General features: G+C 50.0%; 8 protein-coding genes across 8 annotated transcripts; 5 read left to right on the top strand and 3 right to left on the bottom strand.

Moving 5' to 3' along the window:
• Positions 1-44: 44 nt before the first annotated feature.
• Positions 45-1,723, top strand: P174DRAFT_421749 (uncharacterized protein; the record flags this gene model as incomplete). The annotated part of the gene is made up of 3 exons (XM_024824980.1): positions 45-258; positions 308-1,041; positions 1,121-1,723. The coding sequence occupies 3 exons, from the start codon at positions 45-47 to the stop codon at positions 1,721-1,723; spliced, it is 1,551 nt and encodes a 516-aa protein (XP_024681295.1).
• rvb1 (RuvB family ATP-dependent DNA helicase pontin) lies at positions 1,717-3,652 on the bottom strand. The gene is made up of 4 exons (XM_024831964.1): positions 3,354-3,652; positions 3,065-3,284; positions 2,462-3,009; positions 1,717-2,408 (listed from the first exon to the last, which is right to left on the bottom strand). The coding sequence occupies exons 1-4, from the start codon at positions 3,495-3,497 to the stop codon at positions 1,944-1,946; spliced, it is 1,377 nt and encodes a 458-aa protein (XP_024681294.1). The 5' UTR covers positions 3,498-3,652; the 3' UTR covers positions 1,717-1,943.
• Positions 3,653-3,794: 142 nt separating this feature from the next.
• Positions 3,795-4,820, top strand: P174DRAFT_442569 (mitochondrial 54S ribosomal protein bL28m). The gene has a single exon (XM_024827606.1). The coding sequence runs from the start codon at positions 3,910-3,912 to the stop codon at positions 4,546-4,548; it is 639 nt and encodes a 212-aa protein (XP_024681293.1). The 5' UTR covers positions 3,795-3,909; the 3' UTR covers positions 4,549-4,820.
• A 398-nt stretch (positions 4,821-5,218) lies between these two features.
• Positions 5,219-6,547, top strand: P174DRAFT_513245 (putative alpha-1,6-mannosyltransferase subunit; the record flags this gene model as incomplete). The annotated part of the gene is made up of 4 exons (XM_024831963.1): positions 5,219-5,223; positions 5,244-5,509; positions 5,576-6,009; positions 6,079-6,547. The coding sequence occupies 4 exons, from the start codon at positions 5,219-5,221 to the stop codon at positions 6,307-6,309; spliced, it is 936 nt and encodes a 311-aa protein (XP_024681292.1). The 3' UTR covers positions 6,310-6,547.
• P174DRAFT_391160 (trans-2-enoyl-CoA reductase (NADPH) TSC13) lies at positions 6,418-7,915 on the bottom strand. Its single transcript, XM_024823508.1, has 3 exons — positions 7,801-7,915; positions 7,511-7,726; positions 6,418-7,434 (listed from the first exon to the last, which is right to left on the bottom strand). The coding sequence occupies exons 1-3, from the start codon at positions 7,835-7,837 to the stop codon at positions 6,752-6,754; spliced, it is 936 nt and encodes a 311-aa protein (XP_024681291.1). The 5' UTR covers positions 7,838-7,915; the 3' UTR covers positions 6,418-6,751.
• Positions 7,916-8,998: 1,083 nt separating this feature from the next.
• On the bottom strand, positions 8,999-9,500 carry P174DRAFT_208347 (uncharacterized protein). The gene has a single exon (XM_024821337.1). The coding sequence runs from the start codon at positions 9,357-9,359 to the stop codon at positions 9,096-9,098; it is 264 nt and encodes an 87-aa protein (XP_024681290.1). The 5' UTR covers positions 9,360-9,500; the 3' UTR covers positions 8,999-9,095.
• A 56-nt stretch (positions 9,501-9,556) lies between these two features.
• Positions 9,557-13,499, top strand: P174DRAFT_408458 (peroxidase/cytochrome P450 family protein). The gene is made up of 7 exons (XM_024824170.1): positions 9,557-10,023; positions 10,083-10,180; positions 10,237-10,285; positions 10,337-10,529; positions 10,581-12,759; positions 12,809-12,935; positions 12,995-13,499. Exons 1-7 carry the CDS (start codon positions 9,757-9,759, stop codon positions 13,319-13,321), a joined length of 3,240 nt encoding a protein of 1,079 aa, XP_024681289.1. The 5' UTR covers positions 9,557-9,756; the 3' UTR covers positions 13,322-13,499.
• A 469-nt stretch (positions 13,500-13,968) lies between these two features.
• Positions 13,969-27,204, top strand: tom1 (E3 ubiquitin-protein ligase TOM1). Its single transcript, XM_024829044.1, has 7 exons — positions 13,969-14,503; positions 14,577-18,453; positions 18,534-22,364; positions 22,417-22,497; positions 22,563-26,411; positions 26,482-26,826; positions 26,885-27,204. Exons 1-7 carry the CDS (start codon positions 14,456-14,458, stop codon positions 26,977-26,979), a joined length of 12,126 nt encoding a protein of 4,041 aa, XP_024681288.1. The 5' UTR covers positions 13,969-14,455; the 3' UTR covers positions 26,980-27,204.
• The last annotated feature ends 231 nt before the right edge of the window (positions 27,205-27,435 follow it).

Below are 27,435 nucleotides of genomic sequence, written 5' to 3'. Positions count from 1 at the left end.
TGCGATGATACTGCTCCATGGCCCCAGATCTGACAGGTCGCGTCATGTCTCCCACGCAACCTAAACGTGTCGCTATTGTTGGAGGCGGATGCGCTGGGGTCACCGCGTTTTGGGCTTTACAGAAGTCCCCGCATGATGTCCATCTTTTCGAGGCCTCTGCAACGCTTGGTGGGCGTATCAAGACAGTACCATTTGAACACGCAGGAAATAAAGTCACCGTGAACACAGTGCCACCAGTATTCAACGCAACTGCTTCTCGTCAGTGCCTTCTGCGATGGAACCTGTCTCGAGACTAATACCACTCCAGCCAACCTTGTTTCACTGCTTCGCTATCTAGGAATTTCCACATCCGCAGCGGAGCTCTCCTTTGGAGCAACCGATGGTATTGGAGCTGATCAATGGACTGGAAGTATACTTGGGGACATTGTGCGTCGCCCATGGCTTCTGTGCAAACCTGGAACATGGCGGATGTGGTTCGATATTGCGCGACTACGATACACGTGTCTAGACCTACTGGTCGACGGTCACCAGCGGAGTGAGCGCCATGCCCAGCACGAAACCGTGATGCGGCATTATTTCGCAAGTGAGGAATATTCAAACACATTTTATGCGAAGTACTTGACATCAATGTTATCGGCTTTGTGGGGAATCAATGCTGGCAGAATTATAGACCTGTTGCCAGTCAAAGCATTCGTCCGCTGCCTGTTGGACCATAGCATTCTCTGTCCACGACCAAAGAGGCTGAATTGGCAGTGCATTAATGATGGAGCCAGGCAGTTGGTCCTGGCAATGGCAAGGGCTTTCCCGTCTCATAGAGTACATGTCAAGACCCGAGTGACAGGTATATCTCAGTCGACAAAGGAGCGTTTTGTGCTTATTACCTCTGATGGACAAAAGGCGCATTTTGACCACCTTATTTTTGCCATTTCTGCAAATGAAATTCAGCGCATTTTGGGTGCAACTCCTACTACCGAGGAAACTGAGATCTTGCAAAAATTGCGAACAGCAAGACATATCATGGTTTTGCATTCAGATCCGCCTGTGAGTAATGTCAGCTTCTCAATCTCTCTGTAATATGCCAGAACCTCTCCATATTTCAAAGTACTCACAAACTTCCCAGTTCGCAACGGATTTCGACCAGTCATGGCCTGCTAGTAGTTTCATAGTAACTTCCTGGGACAGAAGCAATAAAGACCGCCCTGGAGACCCTTCCGACAACATAACCCCCAGGACATGCCTCACCTGCGTCATGAATGACGGGCAGAATATGCCAATACAGCACTTCGGTCCAGTCCTCATCACACTGGATCCATTTGCTCCACCACATCCTCTCCTTGTCGCGGGAGTGTGGGAGTTCACCGATCTTGAGATCAGCACTGACACGCTCCAGGCTCTGAGGTCTCTTCCTGCCATTCAGAACAAACGAGGGCTTAGTTTCTGCCTCTCATGGACGGGCCGTGGGTTTCTCGAGGACGCTGTTACATCTGGCCTCACGGTTGCCGTTGAACGTCTCGGTGCCAAAGTGCCTTTTGCCTTTGAGCATCATCCGGACCTCTTGGATGCGACTGACCTGCCTCAATTGCATTTGACTCTGACAGATCATCTCATTCGGACACTACTCAGTCTCCTGCGTTTCTACGTCCTTGTCATTCAGATTTCACTCATCCTACTGGGTGCATTGCGAGGCTCACTGAAGAATAAAATTTGCCTCCCGAGAAAGTGAAGGGCCCTTTGTTTGTAACAAGCTTGGATATACATTCCAGAGAAACACAGCTAGGCTATCTCCCGAACGATTACTGCTTGACACCAAAGAGCCTATGGAGCCAAAGGATCCTTTCCATTACGTGACATAAGAATTTGCATATTAGACATAGCATACATCTTTGCGTGGTTTTGTAACTCCCTCAACCATCAGAAACCCCTATTAAATTAAGCGCGTTACTTCATGAAAGGAACTTCTCACTGTCCTGGCTAACGATGGCGGCACTTCTCTTCGCATCAAGGAAAAGATCCTCACACTCTGCAACATCTGCCTCCTCAATGCCTCCTGGTCGTCCATTCACGCGCGCGAGAATGCTAGCAGGGGTGAGCAGTTGTAGAGCATACCGCAAGCTGACCTTGCTGCCATGCTCGGCGACCTTGTCGAGGGCAGGATCGGTGATATTGAGGCCTTCCGTCTTAGCGCGCAACCGGATGATGGTCTTGATCTCGTCGGGGGTGTAAGGATGCGTGGGGATAATGAGGAGACGGGCAAGCAGATCTGGGGGGATTCCATGCGCAGCAGTGACATCGTCTGTGCCACGAATAACAGTGTGGCCCCGGTTGGATGCGAGAATGACGATAGGGGATATGCTAGACTCGAGAGCGCGGTTGAGATAGGTGAAGCATTCGATATCAAGCATGTGAACCTGAGGACGAGTCAGCACACCTAGACTGCGATGGGGAAGGGAGCTCGAAATACCTCATCAATGAAGAGTACGCCAGGAACAAGTTCAGCAACACCCTGATCGATATAACGGTTGACCACTTTGTTGATCTCCTGGCGCAGCTTGTCCGTGATTTCTGTTTTCTTCGGCTTCATGAGCTGACCCATCATACTCATGACATCCTGTCCACCCTGTGGCCGTGCGTTGGCCATGTCCAAGTCATGAAGCGTCACATCTTGCACAATTTCCTTCTTCTTGTGTACCTCTCCCTTCGGTACAGGAACGTACTCTTCCGCCTCAAGATCGAACTCGGTCGCATATGCATCGGACCGTCCTACTCTCTTGCAAGCTCCAGTGTTCGCTTCGATATAGATGACATCTCCGACGGTCACACGCTCTTTTTGAATTGCCTCGTAAATGCTAGGGTCAAGACGCAGCTTCTTGGTTCCTTTGGCCGACTTCAATCCGATAATTAAATGGCTGATGGTACGCCCGTAGCCGCCAAGGGGGTTCTCGGTTTCCTCAGGCGTGAGTTCTGTAACTTCTCCTTCGTACACCTCTTTCGTCTCGCGCACTCTTAGACCTGAAATCTTGTTAATCGCAATCCCAACATGAAAGACGCGAAGGAAACAGCATACCAATAGCCCTACGAAAGTTTTCCATAAGTGCCTCGGTCTTCTTGACCTCAGCAGAGTAAATTTCACTGCCAACAATCGGGCAGAACGGGACCTTGGTTCCCAGTTCCTGTGACACAGCCAGAGCAAGTGCTGTTTTTCCAGTTCCCGGTCCACCTGCAAGCATAATTGCACGTCCTGCCATTTTCTTCGCCTTGATTAGATCCACGACGACACCGCACGCCTGTCAGAGAAACATGCTAGTCAGCCCAAGCTCATCTTACAAGGGCAAGAAAAATTGGATGCTGCGCACCTCGCGGGCTGCTGCCTGACCGACGAAGCCATCGGCAGACGACTCCGCAGTCCCATCTGGACGTAGCCCAAGGCCTTTGATATGAGTGTGTGCTGCTGTTCTGTTCTCGCGCGAACTGCCCTTCACTTCACTAATCTGAACCATGGCGAAGTATTGCGGCCTGGCGTGGAAGCTGATAGGTAACTCGTTGGATGAAACGAAAGACTTTCAAGCGTGGTTAAAATATTAGAATAGTCGAATGAGGATCATGCAAAGGAAACCTGTAGTAAGGAAAATTAATGCTTTAATATCCAGCGAGGTGATGCTTCTGGCCGAAATTCAAGCGCGCAGCTCAAAGAGATCGAGCAATGATAGCGGTGCGTTGCTAAGGCGGTCAGCACCCCAAAGAATCCGCCCAAATTCTTTCCGTCTAGCAGGACTTCCCGATCATTTTACTAGCGGACGGTGCTCTATCTGGCTACGATTCGTCTCGTCAGCAGCCTTTTGTCGGCTCTCTACACTTGATTTTCTACTGTCCTGCTATTGTTGATGCTGTTTCTATAACTTGATTATCACAATGGCAGGCCTTCAGAGTCGCTCCGCCATGACTCTTCCCTCCTCCCTCTCCGCAGCTTTTCGCAACCTCTCCTTATCAGTCCCGAAGCGCTCGTTCTCTACGACATTGGCTGCGCAAAAAACGAAGCAATTACCGGATTATATTCCTCCTTATCCCTATGGACCCAACTACATTTTCAAGCAATCAAACTCCGGTCTCTATGGTGGGACTATGATCCAGTTCGGAAACAAGATCTCGAAGGGCCGCAACGAGGGTAAAACCCGACGATTCTGGAAGCCCAACGTCAGGCGGAAGAAGCTCTGGAGTGAAGCCCTCGGAGAGTACCTCTATATCAAAGTTACGCGAAAGGCTCTGCGAACAATCTGGAAGTCTGGCGGTCTCGACAACTACCTTCTGGACGACCGGCCCGGTCGTATCAAGGAATTGGGTATTTTCGGCTGGGAATTACGATGGAAAGTGATGCAGACACCTAAGGTCCAAGAGCAATTCCGCCAAGAAAGAAAACGCCTTGGCCTCCCCGAGCCACCGTCGTTCGAGGAGTGGGTAAAGCAGAAGGACGCAGAAGTCAAAGCCAAGGTGGAGGAAGAGACCAACATCAAGGAAGTTACGAAACCAACATACAACGAGAAACAGTACTAGGGAATAAAAGATGTGACAGGAGTTTTCTGATCAGCATGCAATGGACAGTCGGCTCGTTTTTCTATTCTGTTGGCCAAGGACTGGGCGTCATGTACTATTATCTTCGACTATTTTCTGGAATTCAATGTACACCACTTCAGACAAGAGTCGCTGGCCGGGAGTCACAAGAACCGCCCATATCTCGTCTAACCCTTATGTATTATATCTGCAATACAATATTGCTTGAGATATTCAATGGAGATGTCGCCTTACCCGGGGGCACAATGTCAGACGTTCCGGATAGCTCATATGTCTGTGAAGATAGACGTTAGAAGCACGTATCGCCCATTTGCGACGAATCGAGAAGTATCACTGGGTTCTGCTGCAGGCCCTCTGCTTCATTGAAGTAAATTGACGCTCTTATCTCAGGTAACCCACATTCCGTCTGGCGAGACTTCCTGTGAGTCCAGATCGTTGATTGGAGTATGCCATATACAAAGGTCGGGCCAATGATGATCCGCCGCTCATTTCCGGATTCGGCAGATTGGCCGCCTCCAGGTACGACAGTTCAATCTATACAAGTCGTCCGGTTTGGCTTGCGGATAATACTCCAGCCATGTCCTGATAGGAGGCATCTTCATATCATACAAAGTCGCCCAGCAAGAGTCGCTGGGGACAAAGTCATCTCGTCATGCAGTTTGCTCTACCCCTCGAAGGAGTCCTCATACTTCTTCCCACACCCGCTCCTCCAGGCTTTCTTTACAACGCAAGAAACAGCTCAAGGCCGCTGCAATTTTAGGCTTTGCTATCCTCGCGCTCTTCTTCCTTTTATCGCACTTCTCCCATTCGACTAAAGCGTCAATATCCGCCCCGGCGGGAGCTTCAAGTATTGTCATTGTGACGGTTCTAGATCGGGCCCGTTTCAGCGATAACTACATCCAGAAGATCATCAAGAACAGAGAGCATTATGCTAGTCGACATGGTAAGTGAACTACTTACAGTGCACCAGCTCTACTTCCACAACCGACTAAACTTTTCTAAAATGCAGGCTATACGAATTTCTTTGCAACTCTGTCTGATTACGAATCCGCGCTGGACAACGCCCCGCGGAGCTGGGCAATAGTCCCAGCGATGCGCCATGCAATGGCATCGCACCCTCATTCAGCTTATTTCTTCCATCTCGATACTCATGCCCTGATCATGAACCCTGGCAAACCGTTAGAGTCTCATATTCTCGACAAGAATCCCCTTCAATCGATGATGCTTAAGGACGTTCCTGTTGTGCCGCCGGATAGCATCATCAAGACCTTCTCGCACCTGAAGCCAGAGGACGTCGACCTAATAATCAGCGCGGATAACGAGGACTTGAACCCCGGAAGCTTTGTGCTTCGCCAGGGCGACTTTGCGCGATTCTTCCTTGACATGTGGTTTGATCCTCTGTATCGGAAGTACAACTTTCAGAAAGCGGAGATGCACGCTCTGGTATGTCTCCCTCTTCGCTTCCTAAATGGCCGGTGATGATTTCCCTGACAATGGCCGCTCTTCTACTAGGATCATATAGTGCAATGGCATCCGACTGTCCTCGCGAGAATGGCGCTCGTTCCTCAACGAAGTATTAATGCTTACAGCAAAGATTCCCCTGCTGCTTCTGCCGATGGCACTTACAAGGACGGAGATTTGATCATCCGGTTTTTCGGATGTGATTCCGATCCTAAGCGCAGTTGTGAGCAAGAGATGGAACCGTACTACAACCTGTGGGCAAAGAAGTTGAAGAGTACATAAGCAGCTTCCCTTCTCCTGGATCGATCTTCCTGAGATTTTGCGCCTCGTTCTTTATATCTGTCTTCTATTATAGATCGGTGTTCATGGGTCTGGATGGAGCTATCATTTCAAACGTTGGATTTGGTTCACTAATGGGATTATATGATGAGACTTCTCTTTTCCATCGCTCCTTATTCTAGCAACTATTTGGCGTAAGGCATATCGGGAGTTTGCGAGCGCCTAATGAAGAGCATATGTCCTCATCGTTAACTGCTGCAAGTGGAAATTTGACGTGCATAAGAAGTAATTCCCCCACCAAGCACCCTCTCTTTCTTGCGTGTAGCGTCACAGCAACCCTTGTTAGCTGGCAAGTGTCTCACCGGATGCTCCGTGACATGGCCATATTCCCGCAGGAATGGCTGGCTTTCCATACGCAGGTTGGTCTAATCACCGAATCTACTACTTAGAAGATTCCGGGGATTATGACAAACCTCTTGCGCTTGTACTTGTCACCGAACTCTTTGCGATAGCGGCGTTCCTTCTTGGCGGCCCAGCTAGCCATTATAGAACCTCCAATAGTTATGAAGAACAAGACACTCAAACTCATTCCGCTGACCAGATAGACGCCAATCCAGGCAATGATCTCGAACAAGTAATTGGGGCAGGTCACAAGGTTGAATCCGAAGCCGGATGGGATGCCCCTCTCGGTAGTACCCGGTCGACGCAGGTCGCGAAGCGCCAGATGGGTATTCAAGTTAGCCAGCTCGCCGAAGACGAAAAGCGCAAGACCGCTGTAGAGGAGGACAGGGTTGGGTTTGTTGGTGGCAGCAGCCGCGTCGGGGCGGAAAACCCAGTACGCGATGTTGAAGCCGGCAAGAACCCAGTAGTGAGCACTGTTCCTGAAGATGTGGCGGACGGGCATAGTGGCATTGCTGAAACGGTGGACAAAGAGAGTCTCGAGCTCTCGCTTGACGAAGTGAACGGTTAAAAGCCCGCAGATCAGTAGCTGCAGGTCGGAAGGCTCGGGTAGAGGCTTGTCGAAGTTGTAGTAGATATATGGCCGGAGAGGGAACAAAAACAGAGGATGGATGAGAAGAGGTCCCAGGTACTCGATAATGAAGACTGTGCGCCATGCAATCTGGGGGCCTAAGAAGGGATGCAAAATTCTGTGTTAGTTCTCATCGTGATGGGAGAGTATAGCTGGATCAAAATTCCAACATACCCAGATCCTTGACATGAACCACACTCTGATCCCTGAGACCAATATCATTGATACTCGCGCCCTTTGCATTGGGGACAACTGTTCGATCGCTTCCCTTGGTGATCCTCAAACGGTGGATGGAGAAGCCCGAAGCTTCCGCGAGTGAGCTATAGATTTCTTGAGTAGAAGCATTGGGACCAATCTGAAGTTCCTTTGGAAGCTTCCTAATGGGTTTTCCTGTAACAAAGGGGATCAGTGCGCTGCAAATGCTTAGATCGAGGAAGGACGAAGATATTCAAATGGAAGTGTACCCCGGGGTTGAACGACCAATGTGATTGTCGACGCCATTGGAATTGAACGCGATCGCACTCCTTTCTGATCTCGCAATAGCGCGTGCCCGTAAACTTGACCGAAAGTGAAGCCAACACACTCCGCAACAACAAGAGGGAGAAGATGATGGTCGAGATTCTACTGTCTGCAGTCTTGCTGATCCGGAAAATACTTCGGGCTAACAAAACAACTAGTGTCCACGATATTTGGATCCATGATTCAGGCACCTCGGCACGTCTCAAATCACGTGATATTAATTATTGAGGACATGTTTTAGAGGAAACTTGTCGCACTTTCCAGTATGCACGTTGCACTCGAGACTGAGTAGGAAGTCCGGGGAACATGATGCTGCTTTGTGCCACATTGAGAATACTTCGTGTTCTTAGACTACCATCGAAAAGAATGACTGTGGTGGGTGGCAGGTGTGCATGCATTCAATCAACAGCAGTGAGGAGAGAATGTTTACGTTATTGAGATACTGTAATGATTAAATGAAGACTCCAACCTATACCAACCTGTCAGAACAGATGGGGACACACTAACTGGACTCAGTCAGCTATCATAGCACCAAGAAGCGCCTTGGCCCTTGCTCGATGTCAGCCTGTCAGCCGGCCTTCTCCGTTGCCTATCGAGTTTCAGGATATGAATTATGTACTACCCGATACGCGAACCACCATCTACTGCTATCAGGCTGTACGAAGTACTCCGAATTAAACGACTCAGCCAGCCTTTTTCTTACCGGACTATTTAGCGGCAATTTAGCTTGCATAAGGGGTCCCACTGTCGTCGCCTGCAATCACCATTCCTTCTGAACCAATCTTAAGTGACTTGAATGTAGAAACTGTTATTTCCATCTATCCAGAAGAAACCGTCGCCTTGATACAGCGTTCGTGATTGGAAATCACATGAGCAGCCTATCGGATGCGTCACGACTCATGAGCGGACGGGGATCGGGATCTGGAATCTTGAATTGACCTATGAACGTCTGACAATATGATTGCGCATTTGCCAACCAAGGTGTTGGTAGACTGACAACCCACCATTCGCAGATCAACCGGGTTGTCTTTCCTCGATCAGACATGTTCTCAGCTTTGTAAGAACCCCAGCAGCAGTAGTTGGCGATACTGGTCAACCCCTTGCGGGATCTTCATCTGATGAACGAACGCTATCATGAATTCAAGATAGATTGCATTTGATGTGGACTGCATATGCATCCTTCATAGGAGTATGTTCCATGCTTTACGGAGTACTGATAACTATTAATTATCTTAGTTTTTCAGCTCCACACCGTTGCCATCAGCCATGTTCTGGCCTGTTTCTCAGCCATGGGCAATGTCCCAGCTGACAGCCAAACTAAGTTGGTCTTATTGTGCATGCACGAATCAAATGGCCATATCGCGCACACTCTCCTGTGGGGCATTCTTCGCCCGGAGCGATGGCTGTGGTGGTGATGATGGTTATGGGGATGATTATTGCTGACTCCGTCGGCCATGAGCAAGGCTCCTTCAGCCGCACCCGTTTCTCGCTGCTGCAGCCGCATGTTTATTTGGTACTCCAATGTCCAGGCGCAAGTTCGTACTTAATGGGACGTTGGTCCCGAGAGGCCTGGTTTTATTTCTCGAGTTCCTTCCAGTCCACTGGCCCATCGATGGTTCCTAATCGCTAAGCAATCTATTCCCTCTGTATCCTTGTTTGGCTGTACTATTTGTATATCTAGTGTGATTTCGCTTTGCATGCCACATATATCCCCGAATCTGATATTTAGCAAATTGGTGAGTCGCAATGATGTCCCACAAGCACAGCGCATGGTCGATGTACCGGATGCTGCAGGCCTCTTATGTGCCTTTTCTTCTCGCAAAGGTGCCTAGTGCTGATGTGACTTAGTAGTGCATTTGTATTTCAACCCAACCACTTTTGTTTTGCCCACTATATCCGCTATGTCTGAGAAGCAAACCGGTTCAGCCAATGGTGGACTTGGAAAGACCCTGGCTCAGCTCGAGCAGGTTGTCTCAGCGTCGCTGCGGCCTCTGCCTAGCCAAACAGGCGATGGCACCTATGTCACGGAGCAAGTGAAGACAGGCATTCTCAAAGATCTTCCCCACGTTGACCTGGGCGATCTTAAGACTCTCGTGGATGTCTCGAAGAGTGCCTTGACCGGAGAGGCTTTGGACGACAGGAAGTATATCATGGAGCGAGTTGTCCAGGTCAGTTTATCCGCGTATGTTAATGGCGAATTGGATTATTGATTCTGACTAAATGCTAGCTCGCCGCTGGCTTACCCTCAACGTCCCAGATTGGTAAAGAATTGACGAATACCTTTTTGACCACTCTGTGGAATGACTTGGAGCACCCACCAATCTCGTATGTGCATTCTGATGAAGTGATCTTCTCTGACTTACTTCTGACCGCACGAGCAGCTATCTTGGCCGTGATGCAATGTACCGAAGAGCGGATGGCTCTGGCAATGTAGGGCTTAATGACATGTGGTGTTAGAATGCTTGCTGACCACTAAAACAGAACGTGCTTTGGCCGCATATTGGTGCGGCTGGGACTCCGTATGCAAGATCTGTACGGCCCAAAACCACGCAGTCTCCGAACCTACCAGATCCCGAAACTCTTTTTGATTGCCTTTTGGCGCGCAAAGAGTACAAAGAACATCCCAACAAAATATCTAGTGTATTGTTCTACATTGCATCCATCATTATCCATGGTAAGTCTTGGCAAATGAAGGGCCGACAATGGGACTGACAAATATACACAGATTTATTTCAGACGGATCGTAAAGATCCAGCGATCAGCCTCACTTCGTCATACTTGGATCTGTCGCCTTTGTATGGCAACAATCAAGAAGAACAGGACCTTGTCAGGACGTTCAAGGACGGTAAGCTCAAGCCAGACTGTTTCTCGACAAAACGTATTCTGGGATTCCCTCCGGGCGTTGGCGTAGTCTTGATGATGTTCAATCGTTTCCATAACTACGTGGTTGAGAAGCTTGCAATTATCAACGAGGGAGGCCGGTTTACAAAGCCGCAAGAGTCCGACACCGCAGCATATGCGAAATATGACAACGATCTTTTCCAAACCGGTCGACTTGTAACATGCGGTCTCTACGTCAACATCATTCTGAAGGATTATGTTCGCACCATTTTGAATATTAACAGAACAAACAGCAACTGGAGCTTGGACCCCCGTTCTGAAATGAAGGACGGATTACTTGGCAGCGCAGCCACTCAAGCGACTGGTAATCAAGTCGCTGCTGAGTTTAACCTTGTGTACCGCTGGCATTCTTGCATCTCCCAGCGAGATCAGAAATGGACTGAAGATATGTACCAAGAATTGTTCCCTGGGCAGGATCCCAGCAACTTCTCCCTGCAGGACTTTTTGCGAGGACTTGGTCGATGGGAGGCTAAGCTACCAGAAGAGCCTCAGGAGCGTCCGTTTGCTGGACTGCAGCGCAAGGCAGATGGGTCGTATGACGACGATGATTTAGTCAAAATTTTCGAGGAAAGCGTTGAGGACTGCGCGGGAGCTTTCGGTGCCTTGCATGTTCCCACCGTCTTCAGGAGCATCGAGGCGCTTGGGATTCAACAAGCCCGCTCATGGAATCTGGCTACCCTGAACGAATTCAGGAAATACTTCAATTTGGCTCCCTACAAGACTTTTGAAGAGATTAACCCGGATCCACACGTCGCAGACCAGCTCAGGCGACTCTACGACCATCCTGATCGGGTTGAGATATACCCTGGTATCATTGTGGAAGACGCGAAAGAGTCAATGGCTCCTGGCAGTGGCCTATGCACCAACTTTACGATCTCTAGAGCCATTCTGTCGGACGCCGTCGCTTTGGTTCGTGGTGACCGCTTTCACACCGTCGATTTCACACCGAAACATCTCACAAACTGGGCGTACAGTGAGATTCAGCCTCAGGATTCGGTTGACCAGACCCATGTCTTCTACAAACTCGTCTTGCGAGCTTTTCCGAACCACTTCAGGGGCGATTCGATCTATGCTCACTTCCCCCTTGTCGTACCATCCGAGAACAAGAAGATTCTGACCAAACTTGGAACCGCTGATAAGTATAGCTGGGATCGCCCCAACTATACGTCCCCGCCTCAGTTCATCAACTCCCATTCGGCCTGCATGTCCATACTGTCGGACCAGGAGACATTCAAGGTTACTTGGGGTAGCAAGATTGAGTTTCTCATGCGCCACAATAATCAGCCTTACGGCAGAGACTTCATGCTATCCGGTGACAGGAGCCCGAACGCCATGTCACGTCAAATGATGGGCAAGGCCCTCTACCGTGATAAATGGGAAACTGAAGTGAAGAAGTTCTATGAGGATATTACATTGAAGCTGCTGCACAGGTACTCTTACAAGCTTGCTGGTGTCAACCAAGTTGATATCGTCCGCGATATTGCAAACCTGGCGCAGGTTCACTTCTGTGCTTCCGTATTTTCGCTACCATTGAAAACCGAATCCAATCCCCGAGGCATCTTCACTGAGTCGGAGTTGTACCAAATCATGGCGGTCGTGTTCACTTCCATCTTTTACGATGCAGATGTTGGGAAGTCTTTCGAGCTTAACCAAGGGGCTCGGGGCGTGACGCAACAACTTGGCCAGCTCACGCTGGCTAACGTTGAGCTCATCGAGAAGACTGGTTTCATTGCCAATCTTGTCAATAGTCTGCATCGGCACGATGTCCTCAGCGAATATGGTGTCCATATGATTCAGCGCCTGCTTGACAGCGGGATGCCAGCGCCTGAAATAGTTTGGACACACGTTCTGCCAACTGCTGGAGGAATGGTAGCCAACCAAGCACAACTTTTCTCCCAGTCTCTTGACTATTACCTCTCAGAAGAGGGCTCAGTTCACTTGCCCGAGATCAATCGGCTGGCCAAGGAAGACACTCCTGAAGCCGACGATCTACTGTTGCGATAGTGAGTATTATCAAGTTCTATGTCGTTCTCCTTTACTAACACTTCATAGCTTCATGGAGGGTGCCCGGATGCGGTCGTCGGTTGCCTTGCCGCGAGTTGTTGCACAACCCACGGTTGTCGAGGACAACGGCCAGAAGATCACACTGAAACAAGGCCAGCATATTATTTGTAACCTGGTGAGTAATCCACTCACAAAATTTGCAATTGGCGATCATCCTGCTGACGATATAATCAGGTTTCGGCTTCCATGGACCCTGTCAGTTTTCCAGAGCCCGACACGGTTAAACTCGACCGTGACATGAACCTATACGCTCATTTCGGTTTTGGACCCCACCAGTGTCTCGGGCTTGGTCTTTGTAAAACCGCGCTTACGACCATGCTAAAGGTCATTGGACGGCTGGATAACCTTCGCCGGGCGCCTGGTGGACAAGGCCACCTGAAGAAGCTTTCAGGTCCTGGTGGGATTGCCATGTACATGACTGCGGACCAGACTGGCTTTTTCCCCTTCCCAACGACGATGAAGATTCAGTGGGATGGTGATTTGCCAGAATTAAAGGAGTGATCGAGGCGGTGGATCAAAATTGGATCCCATATTGACTGACGCAGCTCGCTGGAAGGAGTTGTTATGTTGGACATAAATTGGCGTTGCTCAATGTCTCTGTGTGTATACATATAAGTTAAATAGCAATTTTACACGGGATCGATCTGCTTCTCTAGGCTGATGGGGTAGCATCTGAAGCATTCGATTTCAGTAGTGGATGTTAAACACCAACTAGGTACGGCTTTCTGACCGCGAAGGACTAGGGAGGAAGGTAGCTGGCGATGACCGATGCCATGTGCTGGGTTCCTAAGGAAGGGAAACTGGGATCAAGCATCAAAATCGAAGACGGACATGGCCGGAGATACCGTAAGAGGGTCTTGATGCAGCCTCTATACTCGCCTGACATCATACGGGAGGAGATAGACTTCAAATTGTCAGATGAAAGTAGCGAGAACCTAATGAATAACTGAGGTATGAAGAATATTATCCGATTTCTTGATGCCTCATGCATGCATGAATGCTGGGTGTTTTTGAAGTTTTTCTAGAGTGCAGTCTGCATCAGTGAATGAGTTGTTCGGTGGGGAAGAACACCCGCTCCGGGCTATTCTCTGCTTTGCTTGCAACGGAAGAGCACCAGAGCTCCATCATCTGGATAATTTCACGAACCTTCCAAACTTCAACACATCCTTCATTTGACCTTTTGCACCACCTCCTGTCATCCTGTCTCAGCTTTGGAGTGTCTCCTGATACTCATCTCACTCCTTCTTGACTGATTAGGTTGCTAGAGTTTCGGAGAGACGACCTGCACTTTGTTTCTCTGAACTTTTAACGCCTATCGATACTTCCAAAGCTGCAACAGAACCCATCATCTCACTTCACATTCCTCTCACCCATCCCAAACTTTTTACTTGGGGAAAAAAGACTCTTTTACTCCGTATTAATTCCCTCCTCCTCTAACACTCATTGCTTCTATCCTAGTCCTACTCCATTCGTTGGGCTTTTGCTGAGGAAGGAGAAGACCCGAAACGTCATAAGGCTCCTCCGCGACGGTCTGCGCGACTTGGGTCTTCACGACCTCCCCACCCTCACCAGGAGGAGCAAACCGCAGGTGAAGCGAACCTCCTCATGAGTTGCTGTCTACTTTAAAACATCATCATGGGGAGAATTAAGAAGGTGGCCAGCCAAAAGCATGAGGCGACAATTGTAAGTTCATTCACCCCGCTCGATCTCCAGCTCTAGAATGCAGGCTGACTGAAAATTTTCTTTCCTGTTCCAGTCACCATACTTGGCAGAATTCGTAGCTCGTGCCACGACTATCTCTGTACCAGAGCTGCCCTTACACCTCAATACCTTTTCTCGCTTATGGCCGTTTCCCAGAGGTGATCTGTATCACTGGATCAATGTATTGAACCGCTTTGACGATATCCTCGCGTCCGTCATCGAGAAGTATGCTCTCAACGCCGGCCCGCAGACCAAGCCTTTTGGCAGATATGTTTTGATCGACGCATACACGAGCTCCGATGGTCAATCCAGTTCTGAGGATGCAGATTCCAAACTGAATGCCTTGGGATACGGGCAGGAGGGCGATAGGGAACTGGTGGAAGCGATTCTTGATTTCTCCAGGCTTCTGTTAGAGAAATGCGGAAATCGTAGCCTGTATAACAGCAGCGAGCGCTTAGGGGAGTTTCTGAACACCACTTCACTCTCTCTTCTTCAGTCTACCCTCCGGTTGGCTCTTTGCCTGGCACAAAGATACCATTCTCGTCAGCGTGGCGGTTCCCATCTTCAGCAGAGCTTGTTGGCAGCTCACTATAACATCGACCTAGAGAAGCTGCAGAAGATTGCCGCACCTTTTCCCCGCCCTTACACGTCCGGCAAGGCGCCTGTTCCCTTTACTGCCGGGACCAAAGGAAAGGAGAAAGGAGCTCATACCAGACATAATGCTAATGATTTGATCTCAATTACTCGCGAATCTGACACCTGGGATGAGTGGGGTCATGTGCGCTTGATCTACTATCCTTCGGCCCCGGCTGAACCTGCAAAGTTGGCATCGGAGAATGCGCAAGTTGGATTGCCGTCACAACCTCCAACTACACCGACGCCTCTTCGGAGAAGTCACACCCATCCTACTCCCCAGCTAAGTCGTACGACAGTTGTGGAAGATTCACCGGGCTCCATCACCAATTCCCCCTCCGGAAAACCTGAGGAAGCGTTGCGCGGAGGCAAAGTTCTTGACATCCCTTACTCCAGGGTGTCGGCATCGAAAGCTGAAGATCTTCTCGCTGCGCATTTGGACGAGCTGCCGGATGAGTCGAAGTACGAACTACTTCACAGAATCCGTACCGCCCTGGGTGTGGCCACATCTAATTCCACTCGAGAGCAGATTCTCGCTATCCGAATTCTTGCAGTTACCAACTTAGCTTATGTCTATCCTGAGTCGCTGTTCCAACAGAGGATTCTGCAGTATGATAACGAACAACCGAAACGTCTTCAGCTTGCCCACCAGTTGGGCGAGCTCGTTCATCTCGGTGCAAGCGGCGATCTTCCGGTTTCCCGTACTCTGCAGACCTTGGGTCTAAACGCCCTTGATGCTTTAGCAAAGCACAAGTCACGAGCTATTGACGTTTGTGCCGCACTGAGTGTCAATGTCAATCATGGGGTTCTCATGTTCTTGACTCGAAAAGCTGTTAATGAGCTAGCATCGGACGAAAGTGACAAGGATGAAGCCTGCCAGGATGAATGGCGGGACGCTCTACTTGCTCTTCTGCGCACGCTTCCTGGTTCAAGCACTCGAACTCCGGAAACTCTTGTTTCAGCTGGGTTGATACCGATGTTTGTTGATATCCTGAATCTTCGCACTGAGAAGGCTCGCCGCGTTTATTCACGTGTCATGGAATTTCTCGATACCTTTGTTCATGCGGTTCGTGATGCTCTCGCGACGCTCACGAATGCGAAGGGCTTTGACGCTATTTCAGACCTTATTGACTACGAGACCAAGACATCGTTTGAGAGTGTCTCCAGGGGTGCTGGACTTCCCGCGCAGCACAAAACCCCGTCGATCGACTATCAGATTCCATATTTCCAACAACAAGCCCTTCGATGGATGTTCCGCTTCGTCAACCACATCATGCAACACAATGGCGGTGGCTTTGATAGAGTCCTACGGAATTTGATTGACTCGCCTCAATTGCTGACTTCCCTCCGGCTCGTATTCGAGAATGCTCGGGTATTCGGATCACATGTTTGGAGCAACGCCGTTAACATTCTGAGTAGCTTCATTCACAATGAACCTACCAGTTATGCAGTCATTGCCGAAGCAGGATTGAGCAAGAGTTTCCTGGAAGCTGTGACTTCATCTGAGCTCAAGGCTCCAGAGAAATCCCCGGTTATCGAGACGGAGAGTGCTGCACCTGAGACCCAGCCTGGTGACCAACCAACCCCTCTGCCGTCTGCTGCCGTGAGTGGTCCGTCGCCACATGGCGAACAGAAAGACCGAGAATACAACATGGCTAGATCGAAGGATGCGCGTCTCGCACCTGGAATCATGCCTGCTGCAGAAGCACTGTCCTGCGTACCCTCTGCTTTTGGAGCCATATGTCTCAATTCATCTGGTCTTGAGCTCTTCCAGTCTTCGAACGCGTTGGAAAGCTTTTTTGAGATCTTTGAAAATCCCCAGCACGTAAAGTGTCTAAAGGATGACCACAATCTCGTGCGGTCATTGGGCACCACCTTCGACGAACTGGTGAGGCATCATCCAGCACTGAAAGCGTCGATCATGACCGCTATCATTGTGATGGTAGCACGCGTCGGTCTGCTATGCAAGAGCAAGGCTTGGGCACATGGCATGGGAACGAAGATGTGGGTGGAAGGTCCTCAAGGAAAGCCTCAGATTTCTGGCGATTACGATGTGCTGGCCCTCGAGATCGGTGCCGCAATGGACGCATCCTTGGATGATTTTCGAAACCTTGGAGTACGAGAATTGACTTCCAGCACTCTTCCTAACGGTGGAAAACTCAACTTAGGGGATCTGAGTCAACTTCTCCCATCTTCCCCAGAATATGCAGAGCCTCAGGACGTGGATTCGGCTGGCCTCACAGTTACAGATTACGTCTACCCTGTTGTACGATTCCTCGGCGCTTTCTTTGAAAACCAAGCCAATTGCTCGTCTTTCATCGAATCAGGGGCTGTTGAATTCGTTTTGGATTTCGCAACCCTGCAGAGTCTTCCATTCGACTTTCACAATTCAGATGCAAATCAGGAGCTTACGGTACTAGTGCATATGTTGGCGGAAACCAAACCGCACTTGGTCTTGCCGTCCCTTGTCACGCGAGCAGAGAGTGCTGTCAACAGTCTTTCTGGCTTCTGGTCTGAACCGAAGGATTCGGGTTTCTTTACTCCTCTGATTAAACCAGCCACCGAGGAGCCATCCGAGGGGAAAGGCAAGGAGACCTTGGACATCGCGAAGACCAATGGAACTTACTTTGCAAAGCATATGGCTGCCACTCTTGTTCTTACAGATTTGCTTCGTGAAATCTTCTCCATGCCTTTGTATCAGACCCGCCCTAGTCAACACACTTCTGCTTTTGCTCAAGTCAACCTAGCCGATCGATATTGCGTCCTCGTCTCCGCTCTGGGAAGTTTGCATGCTGCTTGCGTTTGGGAGGAGATTCTTCTCGAAAAGAATATTCCTGCCACTTGGGACCAGGCTACAAAATCACAAGCAGCTAGCTCGGACAAGCCCAACGAAGGGACTGAACTACCTACTGCGGAAGGTAGCACTGCTGAGTCTGCGCCAGAAGGCTCAGCAAACCGTGGACCAGAACTGCAAGGCGCTGTGCAGCAGTCCAACGATACCACCAGCAAGGTACCAGAGGGTGGTGCAGCTTTCAAGAATGTGCAGGCACTCCGCTATCTCCTTAGTTCCCTGCCTTCTTCGATCACCGGTTTCTTCCACAACTTAGGGCTCGGTCTGATAGGAAAGCGGCGGGTAGACTCATATCAGAGACAGAACGCGACCTTGGTAGCGGACGCCATTGCCGGGGCTGTGCTTAATCAATTACAGTTTACTCCTCCGAACTCAAGCGACAATCCCAAGCACCGATTCGCCTACCTTATTGTCATCCTCTCGTCGTTTTCGCATCTGCTTTATGAAGGTAAGTTGCTCTAACTTTCCTACTCGCAGATTTGCGAGCTCTAAACGGTCGCCCTGATACTAATTTAATTGGGGTAACAGCTACAGCCGATCGTCCACATTCGCACTATCTCACCCTTGTTCTATTCGCATTCAAGAAAAGACAAGGGTTGAAAGTCATGAAAGAGATTTGCGATGTCTTCATGCGAGAGGTCAAGGCTCTCACGCCGCCTGAGTCTGTTTCCGAGTCCGAGAATGATGTTTCCGCACGACTTACATCTGCTTATGGAGGCATCAAGATCATTCTCTCTTTCTTCGCGGAATTGGCCTCGGGCAAAAACATTGTTGATTCCAGCCAGACACAGGCCATTACTACTGGTGATCGGGATCGAGATCGGCCAGACTATTTTCAACCCGGCCAATTTTTGGTCGATCTTCGGATGGAAATATTGCCAATGGCTCGAGAATTGTGGAATTCCGACTTCGCAACTCAGTCGTCAAGCTCTGTGGTCAAATGTCTAGTTGACATCCTTCGTTCATCACTGGACGGCGAATATGAGACTGGAGCTGCTCATCGCTCCGACACTCCGCCTCTCCTAGCAGAAGCGACAAGGAAGACGGTTGTAGTCAATAAGGATCGCGTCACTCACTTACACGAAGAAAAAGGATTCGACAAAGATCTGGCTACCGAAGCTCTTTATCGCTGCAACAACGTATACCTTGCTGCTGAAGAGTACTGCAAGGCACAGAAGCGGTTGCGAGCTCCACCGAGAGTCCCACCAAACCCGGAAGATATCGATTCTGCTGGTGGCGAGACGTCAGAAGATACAGCTCTTGGTGACGCACCGCCTTTCAATAGCGGATTCTTGGAACGTTCCACTCTCGCCATGCTCCTTGCTCAGGCATCCGGACGGTCAACTGATGACGGTTCTCGCCAGCAGCAAGACCAGGACAGACCCGATAATGAGCTTGGCAATGGGACTGAGTTTCTGGCCAGAGCGTTGACTCAAATTCTCAATGATGAGCAGAGCGTGGCTGGCGAGGATCGTGATATGTCCTCGCTTAGTAATGCTCGCAACGCCGACGCCTCAGGAAACTCATCTGAGAGCTCAAACCAGGCAAGAACAGCCTCCTCAGGGCAACCTACAGAACAGTCCTCAAGACGACGTGAGCTCACTACGGTTGAAGACTTGGACGGGGAACGTGAAAAGGTTCGCTCAAATCTGATCGAGCGTTGCTTGGATGTTCTGAATGAGCACCATGACGTATCCTTCGAGTTATCAGACCTCATCGCGTCCGCGACAAAGAAGCACAGTGATCCCGAGAGCTTCCGCAGAGAGGTCGGTGAGATCCTTGTTCAGTCTTTGGTCTCGTTGCAGATGGAAAACTTCCAAGTTGCTGGTAAAAAGGTAGCAGCTTATGCCCACTTGCTTGCCTTGGTTTTGCAAGACAAAGACATGTATACTGCTACACTGGACGAACTGAAGGAATGTTTCACAACCTTCCTTGGGTTCATCAAAGTCTCTCCAGAAAAGTCAACGGACGAGTCTTTCCCTTGGATTGGGCATGTATTGCTTATCCTGGAGAAGCTGCTTTCGGACGATGCGCAGCCGCCTCAAATTCGTTGGAATCTGCCCGACAGTGACAACTCGACTCCTGATGACGCAGGACCGGCGCAGCTTGAGGAGCCTCTGGTTTCCCTGGATCAGAAGACTCAACTTTATGAAGCCATAGTCGAAATCTTACCTAGGATTGGGAAGGATGACACTTTAGCTCTCTCTGTGTGTCGAATTCTCGTCATCCTCACCCGAAGTCGCAGCATAGCTGTCAGACTTGGGGAGAAGCGAAGCTTGCAGCGCCTCTTCGTTATGGTTAAGCAACTGTCGAGTTCTACGAACGAGAAACTTCAAAGTGCTTTTATGTTGATCCTGCGCCATATCGTCGAAGACGCGGACACCATTCGTCAGATCATGAGGAGCGAGATTGTTGCCAATTTCGAGTCGAAATCATCTCGTCAGATCGATACTACCGGTTACGTTCGGCAGATGTACCATCTGGTCTTGAGGTCACCGGAACTTTTCGTCGAAGTATCCAATGAGAAGCTGAAGTTGCAGCGGTACGATAACCGTCAACGCCCACAGATTCTTACTTTGAAGTCGGACAAGACCAGCGGCTCACCAGGGTCCTCATCGGCTCGAGAAGGTGCTGACAACATGAGCGCTGGCAATAATAACGTCTCAAGTGGTGCACCTTCGTTGGATGACAAAGAAAAGGGTAAAGCTGCCGATTTGAAGCCACCTGTGGTAGAGAACCCTGACGGCGTTATCCACTATCTACTGTCCGAGCTCTTGTCCTACAAGGATGTCGAAGACAAGGAACCTCCAGCTGAAGCCGGGGATGCAGCTGTAAACGATCAATCAGAAACTCAGACTGATATAGAAATGGCGACCGATGAACCCTCCCCGTCCATCTCCAGCGCCGAACTGGCGGGCGCGCGTACCTCCAAGAAACCGGAAAAACCTCCATTTAAAGCGGATGAGCACCCTATTTACATTTACCGGTGTTTCCTCCTGCAATGCCTGACCGAACTGCTGTCTTCCTATAATCGCACAAAAGTCGAGTTCATAAATTTCTCGCGCAAGGCTGATCCCCTTGCAACGACGCCGTCGAAACCCCGGTCGGGCATTCTGAATTACCTGCTGAATGTTCTCGTGCCTGTGGGCACCATGGAGCATGACGAATCAGTTGCCTTCAAAAAGCGAAGTAACACTTCTGCTTGGACAATGCGGGTACTCGTCGCTCTGTGCACCAAAACCGGTGAGTTTGGAGGCACCGGAAGACGTCGCAACGATCAGACTGCGAATGAGGAAGATGAGCCCGAGCTCGCTTTCGTAAGGCGCTTTGTCTTGGAGCATGCCCTACGGACATACAAGGAAGCGAATGCGTCTAATGAACAGCTGGATGTGAAATATTCCAGGCTAATGTCGCTTGCGGACCTGTTCGACAAAATGCTCAGCGGATATGCCTTCGTTTCGGGTGACACGACTTTCCCGTCATCCACCAGGCAGCTCGCGAAGACCATGTATGAAAAGCATTTCATTGCCGCTTTGACCGCCTCGATTGCTGAGATTGACCTCAACTTCCCGGCCTCCAAGCGGGTCATCAAGTATATCCTGCGTCCGCTGAACAAGCTTACACAAACTGCCGTCATCCTAAGTGAATCGTCGGATATCTCTACTCTTGGAGATACCGAGGAAGACGAAATCTCCTCGGCCACGTCTGTCTCTGATCTTGATGATGACCGGGAAGAGACTCCTGATCTTTTCCGCCATTCTACATTGGGAATGTTGGAGCCTCGCCATGAGGAGGAGACCAGCTCTGAAGAGTCAGAGGAGGAGGAAGACGACGAGATGTATGATGACGAGTACGGTGACGAGATGGATTATGATGAAGACATGCCCGAAGATGACGGCGAGGTGGTTAGCGACGAGGAGGACGAGATCGAGGGTGTCGGACCTATCGAAGGCCTTCCGGGTGACTCCGGCATGGATATTGAAGTCGTGATTGACGACGAAGACGACGAAGACGATGAAGAAGACGATGAGGAAGATGACGAGTCCGGTATGGACGACGATGAGATCCTCGCTGGTGAGATAACCGGTGATCATGACAACGATAGCTTGGAGGAAGGTGACGAAGATGAATGGGAAAGCGAGGAAATGTCCGAAGATGACGAGGAAGCGGAAATCATGAACCAATTCGAGGATGAGCTAGCCGATATTCGGCAAGCAGATCGTCGCGGTGATAGCCAGCGTTTTGACGACTTGTTCCGCGTCTTGAACGAAGCCGCAGGAGGTGTCGAGGATCTTCAGGGCGATAGCCTCGGCGATGCTCATGATGATATGGTCGATGATGATCTGAATGATGACGACGGTCAGTGACCTGGTCGCCATAGGAATTGTGCAAATTGCTGACAGCATTCTAGAGGATGACGAAATTGACGAGCTTGAGGAGGAATTAGAGGGCATTGATGACGACGAAGGATCATACCAAGGCTTCGACGATGGTACGATGACTTTAATTGCCCATCCATCGCTAAAAATAAAAATTACTGATATCATTATTTAATAGATGAAGACCTAATCGATCCGTGGGGTTGGGATGGCGACGAGCCTCCATTGCACCGCGGACATCACCAGCGATTCCGCGGTCCTCAACCGACCTGGGCTGCCGTTACCGGAATGGTGCCCAATCGCCATGGCATAGTTCCAATTCAGCCCTATCGATTCCACCGTACACAAATCCCCGCTCGTGGTACGGACGACGGCACGAATCCTCTTCTTGTTCGAACCGACCGGGGTGCAGAAACTGCACAGCCTCGCTTGCCCGGCAATGAAGCTTTCACCGATTGGGTCCATGGCATGGAACCTGTCTCTACCGGACGTCTTGTTCCCATGGACAGCCCGGTAAGCTTCATGAACGCAATCATGCAGGCAATTTCCGGACAAGCGACTCCGGGCTTCGGCGTGATAACTCGTCCAGACGGGATACATGTCCACGTCGATAGGCGGGCAATTCTGCCAAACCGTAGTATTCAAGACATCTTCGGCCTTGGCAGACCACAGGCTCCTCCGGCTCGGACCCGCGACGATCCTTCTCAAGCCGTAAGCTTCGCTTTGGCCACCACTAGAAGTCGCTGGCAAGAGGAGGCTCGCATCCTGTTCAGCAGCACTTACGTCGAGAAGACACAGCGTGTCGTGAATTCTCTGCTGAAGATCCTTGTTCCGCCCGCAATTGAGGAAGAGAAGCAACGTGAAAAACAGATGGAAGAGGAGCGCAAGCGACGAGAGGAAGAGCGGGCCGAGCGTGAACGTCAAGAACGCATCGCTAGAGAAGAAGAGGAAAAGGAGCGTAAACGAAAGGAGGAGGAAGAAAACGCTCGACGTCAGCAAGAGAGGGAGCAGCAAGAGGCAGAGCGTCAAGCCGCAGGGATCGTCTCGGAGCCGATGGACGACGTTCAAGAAACAGCTATCGAAGAGGCTGCGGAACCACCATCAACCCAGGGTGAAGTTGGCCCGTCCGAGCCTGCTCGTCGAGTGCACACAACAATCCGCGGCCGTCAGCTTGATATTACCGGCATGGAAATAGATCCTGAGTATCTCGAGGCACTGCCTGAAGAACTTCGAGAAGAGGTTATCATGCAACAACTAGCGGAACAGCGTTCGCAGGCCGCCGCAGCTGGCGAGGAGCCCAGCGAAATTAACCAGGAGTTCTTGGAGGCGTTGCCTCCGGACATTCGCGAAGAACTTTTACAGCAAGAAGCAGCTGACCGTCGCCGCCGAGAGCGCGAGAGCGCGCGCAGGCAAGCGGCGGCTGCCAATGCCCAAGCCCCAGCTCACGCCGAAGATATGGACGCTGCCAGCTTCCTTGCTACCCTGGATCCTTCCTTGCGACAAGCTGTACTTGCGGACCAACCCGAGGAAATTCTTGCTACTCTAGGTCCGGAATTTGTTACTGAGGCACGCGCTTTGCCAGGAAGACGATTGGCTCAATTTGGCGATATTACCCGAGCTGATCGTCCTAGAAATGAACCAGCTGAGGATCAAGAGACCAAGAAGCCACAACGACGCCAGATTGTCCAAATGCTCGATAAAGCTGGCGTTGCTACTCTGCTCCGTCTGATGTTCATGCCTCTTCAAGGAAATGCGCGCCATCAGTTGAACGACATCCTTCACAACGTGTGTGAAAATCGTCAAAATCGCATTGAGGTCATTAGCCTTCTTCTGTCTATCCTCCAAGATGGGAGTGTAGATGTCCCGGCGATTGAACGCAGTTTCGCTCATCTTTCGCTACGTGCAAAGCCTTCTTCGGTGCAAAAGACTCCTCAGTCCGTCAAGCGTAACATGGCTTTCCACACTTCATCGAGTGTCAGCAGCGAAGTTACTCCAACTATGGTTGTGCAGCAGTGCCTTGGCACTCTTTCTTTCTTATCCCAGTATAATCCCCAAATTGCGTGGTTCTTCCTTACGGAGCATGATCCTGCTTCCACGTTGAAATTGAAGACATCCCGCAAAGGCAAAGGCAAGGAAATCAAAGCAAACAAATTTGCCCTGAATGCTCTTCTCAATCTACTTGACCGCAGCTTGATCATGGAGAACCCGAACTGCATGGAACAGCTTTCTAGTCTACTGAATAGCATTACGCAGCCACTGACCTTACTTCTTCGTCGTGAGAAGGAAAAACAACAAGAAGAAGACAAAGGCAAAACACCGGAGCAGGCGCAGGTGGCGGAACCAAGCGCTGACCAGGAGCATGCAGTACAACCAAGTGAAACTACGGAACCGGCAGCTGGCACCGATGCAACCATGACTGATGCACCCGCCGCTACTGTTGAGGGTGCAGAGCCGCAAGCTGCTCAGACAACGGCACAAGAAGACGCTGCGCCGGTCGAGGCAGACAAGCCCGAGGCAACAAAAGAGACGGTGGAAGATGAGAAGCCGAAGAGAAAGACTATTGAACCTCCTGTTGTTCCTGATCAAAATCTTCGCTTGGTTGTCCAAATTTTGGCTGCTCGAGAGTGCAACGGGAAGACTTTCAGAGAAACGCTGTCGACTATCAACAATCTTTCAGCTATTCCGGGCGCTAGGGACGTCATTGGCAACGAACTTGTCAACCAGGCCCTGAGTCTCTGCACCACGATTCTGACTGATTTGGACGAACTTCTATCTCATATCCACCAAGCCCGAACAGGCACAGACATGCAGGGCTTGGCTCTGGCGAAGTTTTCACCAGCCAGTTCAGACCAAGCCAAATTGTTGCGTGTCTTGACGGCACTAGACTATCTGTTCGATCCCAACCGTGCGGATAAGGTTAAGGCGCCTGAACCTGACTCTGCGGCTAAGGAAGATGTCCTGCAAACGTTGTACGAGAGCTCGACTTTCGGACCTCTGTGGACTAAGCTCAGCGAATGCCTGGCTGTCATCCGTCAAAAAGAAAATATGCTGAACGTGGCTACTATCCTCTTACCTTTGATTGAGGCGTTGATGGTTGTGTGCAAGAACACGACATTGAAAGACACGTCCATCGCTCGCAACAGCCGAGAACTGTCTGTGTCTACCACTTCGGCGGACGCCGGCTTGAATATGGAAGGCTTGTTTTTCAGATTCACGGAAGATCATCGCAAGATTTTGAACGAACTTGTTCGTCAGAATCCTAGACTGATGAGTGGGAGCTTCTCTCTGTTGGTCAAAAATCCCAAGGTTCTGGAGTTTGACAACAAGCGCAATTACTTTACTCGCAAGCTTCATTCTCGTGGTGCTGAGCCTCGCCACCCTCATCCGCCTCTTCAACTTTCTGTCAGGAGAGACCAAGTCTTCCTTGATTCTTTCAAGTCTCTGTACTTTAAGTCGGCGGATGAACTGAAGTACGGCAAGTTGAACGTGCGCTTCCATGGTGAGGAAGGCGTCGATGCCGGAGGTGTGACCAGAGAATGGTTCCAGGTTCTTGCTCGTGGCATGTTCAATCCCAACTACGCCTTGTTCATCCCCGTTGCTGCTGATCGTACCACCTTCCATCCGAATCGCCTGAGTGGCGTCAACTCGGAGCACCTGATGTTTTTCAAGTTCATTGGGCGCATCATTGGCAAAGCTCTCTACGAAGGGCGCGTTCTCGACTGCCACTTCAGCCGAGCGGTCTACAAATGCATTCTCGGCCGATCGGTCTCCATCAAGGACATGGAAACGCTTGACCTTGATTATTACAAGTCTTTGCTCTGGATGCTCGAGAACGATATTACCGACATCATCACTGAGACTTTCGCCGTCGAAACTGATGACTTTGGCGAGAAGCAGGTGATTGATCTCATAGAGAATGGCCGCAACATCCCGGTGACTCAGGAGAATAAGGAGGAATACGTTCAACGTGTGGTGGATTACCGTTTGGTCAAATCAGTCAAGGACCAGCTTGACAATTTCCTGAAAGGTATGCCGCTTTCCTTTCTTTTCTCTTTGCTCAATTCAATCATGACAACAAATACTCATTATCTTTACAGGCTTCCACGAAATCATTCCTCCTGATCTGATTTCCATCTTCAACGAACAAGAGCTTGAACTTCTAATCTCTGGTCTTCCTGAGATTGAGGTGGACGACTGGAAAGCCAATACCGAGTATCATAACTATTCTGCCTCGTCACCGCAAATCCAGTGGTTCTGGCGTGCTGTCCGCTCGTTTGACAAGGAGGAACGTGCCAAACTCCTGCAGTTCGTTACAGGAACAAGCAAAGTGCCACTCAACGGTTTCAAGGAGCTTGAAGGCATGAACGGGGTCAGCAAGTTCAATATTCATCGCGACTATGGCAACAAGGATCGTCTTCCAAGCTCGCACACATGCTTCAACCGTAAGTCTTCGCTACGAAATTGTGATTATGGAATTCAGGGACTAACTTGAGCAATCAGAACTTGATCTTCCAGAATATGACAGCTACGAGACTTTGAGACACCGTCTGTATACTGCAATGACGGCTGGCAGTGATTATTTCGGATTCGCATAGACTGGTGGTTCTTCTTTTCATGCCCTCTTCGTCGAATGATGGCTTCTGGTTCTCTACAAGTTCTCTTTTTCCTCTCTAATTCTCTCTGATGCTCGAGCATTTGACGGCGTTCAAGATATTTTTTCTTTCCTTTTCTTTGCTCGTGTGTATCATTTATTCTGGTCAAATTCTTCAGGACGGCACTGCAGGGGGAAACGACCTGAGACTCGGACGGTCTCTTATCAGGACACTGGTTGAAGTGCAGGTCAACCAGATCTCTGTTAAGGGACAGAAAAGCCCATCTCTTGATGGTTATCCATGCGCTCTGTTACCTTTCTTCCGAGTTGTTTTTCATGTATGTAGTTCCGGATCTTTTAGAATAAACAAAAGCAGTTTCGTCCCACTCATTCATTGTAATACTTGAAGTCCCTCCAAGGCTTTTCTGCGTAACGAGATTATATTCTTGTTCTTGGTCTC

The sequence above is a fragment of the Aspergillus novofumigatus genome (assembly GCF_002847465.1).
Source record: "Aspergillus novofumigatus IBT 16806 chromosome Unknown P174scaffold_5, whole genome shotgun sequence".
NCBI lineage: Eukaryota > Fungi > Ascomycota > Eurotiomycetes > Eurotiales > Aspergillaceae > Aspergillus > Aspergillus novofumigatus.
This window is presented reverse-complemented; position numbering and strand designations above follow the sequence as displayed.